The sequence below is a fragment of the Nematolebias whitei genome, chromosome 1 (genome assembly GCF_014905685.2).
Source record: "Nematolebias whitei isolate Nwh7 chromosome 1, NemWhi1, whole genome shotgun sequence".
Taxonomy (NCBI): domain Eukaryota; kingdom Metazoa; phylum Chordata; class Actinopteri; order Cyprinodontiformes; family Rivulidae; genus Nematolebias; species Nematolebias whitei.
In genome coordinates this window covers 36,513,381-36,515,843 of record NC_056498.1, presented here as the reverse complement: position 1 = coordinate 36,515,843, position 2,463 = coordinate 36,513,381, and the positions used below count along the sequence as shown (strand labels likewise).

At 35.6% G+C, this 2,463-nt stretch overlaps 1 protein-coding gene across 1 annotated transcript in view; it reads right to left on the bottom strand.

Annotated features, from left to right (window-relative positions):
• Positions 1-1,286, bottom strand: part of LOC119410015 (protein fantom) — a 37,519-nt gene extending 36,233 nt beyond the window's left edge. The window contains exon 1 of the mRNA XM_037676954.1: positions 1,199-1,286. Within this exon, the coding sequence (XP_037532882.1) occupies positions 1,199-1,286 (88 nt within the window). The remainder of the gene's footprint in view (positions 1-1,198) is intronic.
• Between the last annotated feature and the right edge of the window lie 1,177 nt (positions 1,287-2,463).

The window sequence follows — 2,463 nt, the reverse complement described above, 5'->3', positions numbered from 1 at the left end:
ATATATATATATATGTATAGTCTCTGTCACCCTTAATAATGCATAATGAGCAGTTATTAATGAGTTGTAAAGTGTTTATTGAGGTATTAATAACACATCTATAAACTATTTACTATTTATTAGCCATCTATAAGGGGAGCCTTGTTGTAAAGTGCTACCGAAGATTGTTTTATTTTTATTTTAGATTATGTAAAAAATTTAATATTCTTATTTAGTAAAAAAAAAAACATCAATAAAATATGCATATATTTCTCTAGGATTTAGAATAGAATGCAATAACAACATTAATTAAATCAAATCTTGACATTATTACGCCAACTGACATATTTTGGATGTAAGTTAAAAGGATTGCATGACTTTTAACAATAAGAAAAGTCAAGTCAAGTCAAGTCAGATTTATTTATAGAGCACATTTAAAACAGAAACTGTTACCAAAGTGCTTAAAAGCATGAAATAGACGAGACAACTATTGTATTTTTTGGACTATAAGGCGCACAGGATTATAAGGTGCGTTAAGCGGAACAAGTTGATTTTGACATATTTTTGAGCGCCGTGTACCACATAAAATTGGTTCGAGGTCAGTAAGCACAACCAGAATTAATACATAAAGCGCACCAGATTATAAATCTCACTGTCGATTTTTGAGAAAATTAAAGTATTTTAGGTGCGCCTTATAGTCCGAAAAGTACGGTAACCAGAATTTTGAAATATTGGTGAAGATTCTCAGTCATCCAAGTCACGTTAAATTCAAAAAAGTTCAAGACAAAAAACAATTTGGTGAAGGAAGCTATTTATGTAAAACGAGAGAAACCATCTTTAAACAGAGGAGGAGGTCTCAGATTTCAACTTTCAGAAATGTATAATGCAGCTTTAGTCCTAATCCAGTCATTTTCACACTTGTCAGGAATTTCATCCATGTGACCAGAGTGGCTCTACTATCAGACTAACAAAGACCCTAACGAACCACTAGTGTGAGGACTGATAGTGCAATCTGCATATTGTTTATCTCTTAACTCAGCTTTATAACTCGAGCCCCACACTCTCTGTTCTTTGAATTAAAAAAGCTCCTTGGATGAGAAGCAAAACATCTGTTACATAAAGTCCAGTTGTTTTTTTCTGGAACTTTTTTGAATTCCGAATTTCAAAAGCATTCACGCTAATGCAGTTCAAGAAGTGACATTTATCGGAGGAGACATACCTGGAGCAGCCGGCATCAGGGCTCTTTTCATCAGACCCACATCTCTGACTGGGAGGTCCCCCGCTGTCTCGTCCACAACTGGGGACATCCCGCTTCTCTGTGATGGATTCAGCCAATCAGAGCGCTCCGACTGAACCGTGGATGATAAAACGTGATACAAAGTACGGTGACCCTGAGGTGTAAATGAACAACATTTGAAAAAACAAAAACAGAACTACATTTCAAAAAACAAAATTGCATTTGAAAAAACACAAGTAAAACACAAGAACATTTGAAAAAACAGATTTACGTTAAGCCAAAGTGGAAGTGGCCAAAGCAGAAGTGGTGGAAAAACCCAGAAAATTGCATTGAAGCCAAAACAGAAGTGGTGGAGATTTTTTTTGTGTGTGTGTGGTTTTTTTTAAAAACTTTATTAACAACATAAAACAGAAGATAGATGTTGATACAAATAAACTCTCGTGAAGGGTGTGGGGTCCATGTACCATTCGTTAAGTTGTTTTTTAATTGAGAATTAAAAAAACAACAAAAAATGTTATTTCATCATTCATTTTCATGAGGGTTTCAAAAAACACAATACATCTATGCTTTTTTTTTATTTTTCACTTTATCCCCACATCAAAACCCAAAGATTTGTAAAATGCCCCGCGACCTCATTTGATCTTGATTTTTATATTTCAAGTGGAATGCTTTGTTCAAACTTATAGATGAAGATATGACGTTGAAAAAACTCGGCAGGATCACCACTTCCGCTTTGGCTTAATGTAATTCCGTTTTTTTCACCACTTCCGCTTTGTCCACTTCCGCTTTGGCTTAGTGTAATTCAGTTTTTTCATCACTTCCACTTTGGCCACTTCCATTTTGGCTTAATGTAAAAAAAAAATTCACCACTTCCACTTTCGCTACTTCCAGTTTGGCTTAATGTAATTCCATTTATTTTAACCACTTCTGCTTTGGCCACTTCTGCTTTGGCCACTTCCAGTTTGGCTACTTCCAGTTTGGCTGAATGTAATTCAATTTTTTCACCACTTCTGCTTTGGCTACTTCCAGTTTGGCTTAATGTAATTCCATTTTTTCACCACTTCTGCTTTGGCCACTTCCACTTTGGCTACTTTCGGTTTGGCTGAATGTAATTCAATTTTTTCACCACTTCCACTTTGGCCACTTCTGCCTTGGCTTAATGTAATTCCATTTTTTCACCACTTCTGCTTTGACCACTTTTGCTTTGGCCACTTCCACTTTGGCCACTTCCGGTTTGGCTTAATGTA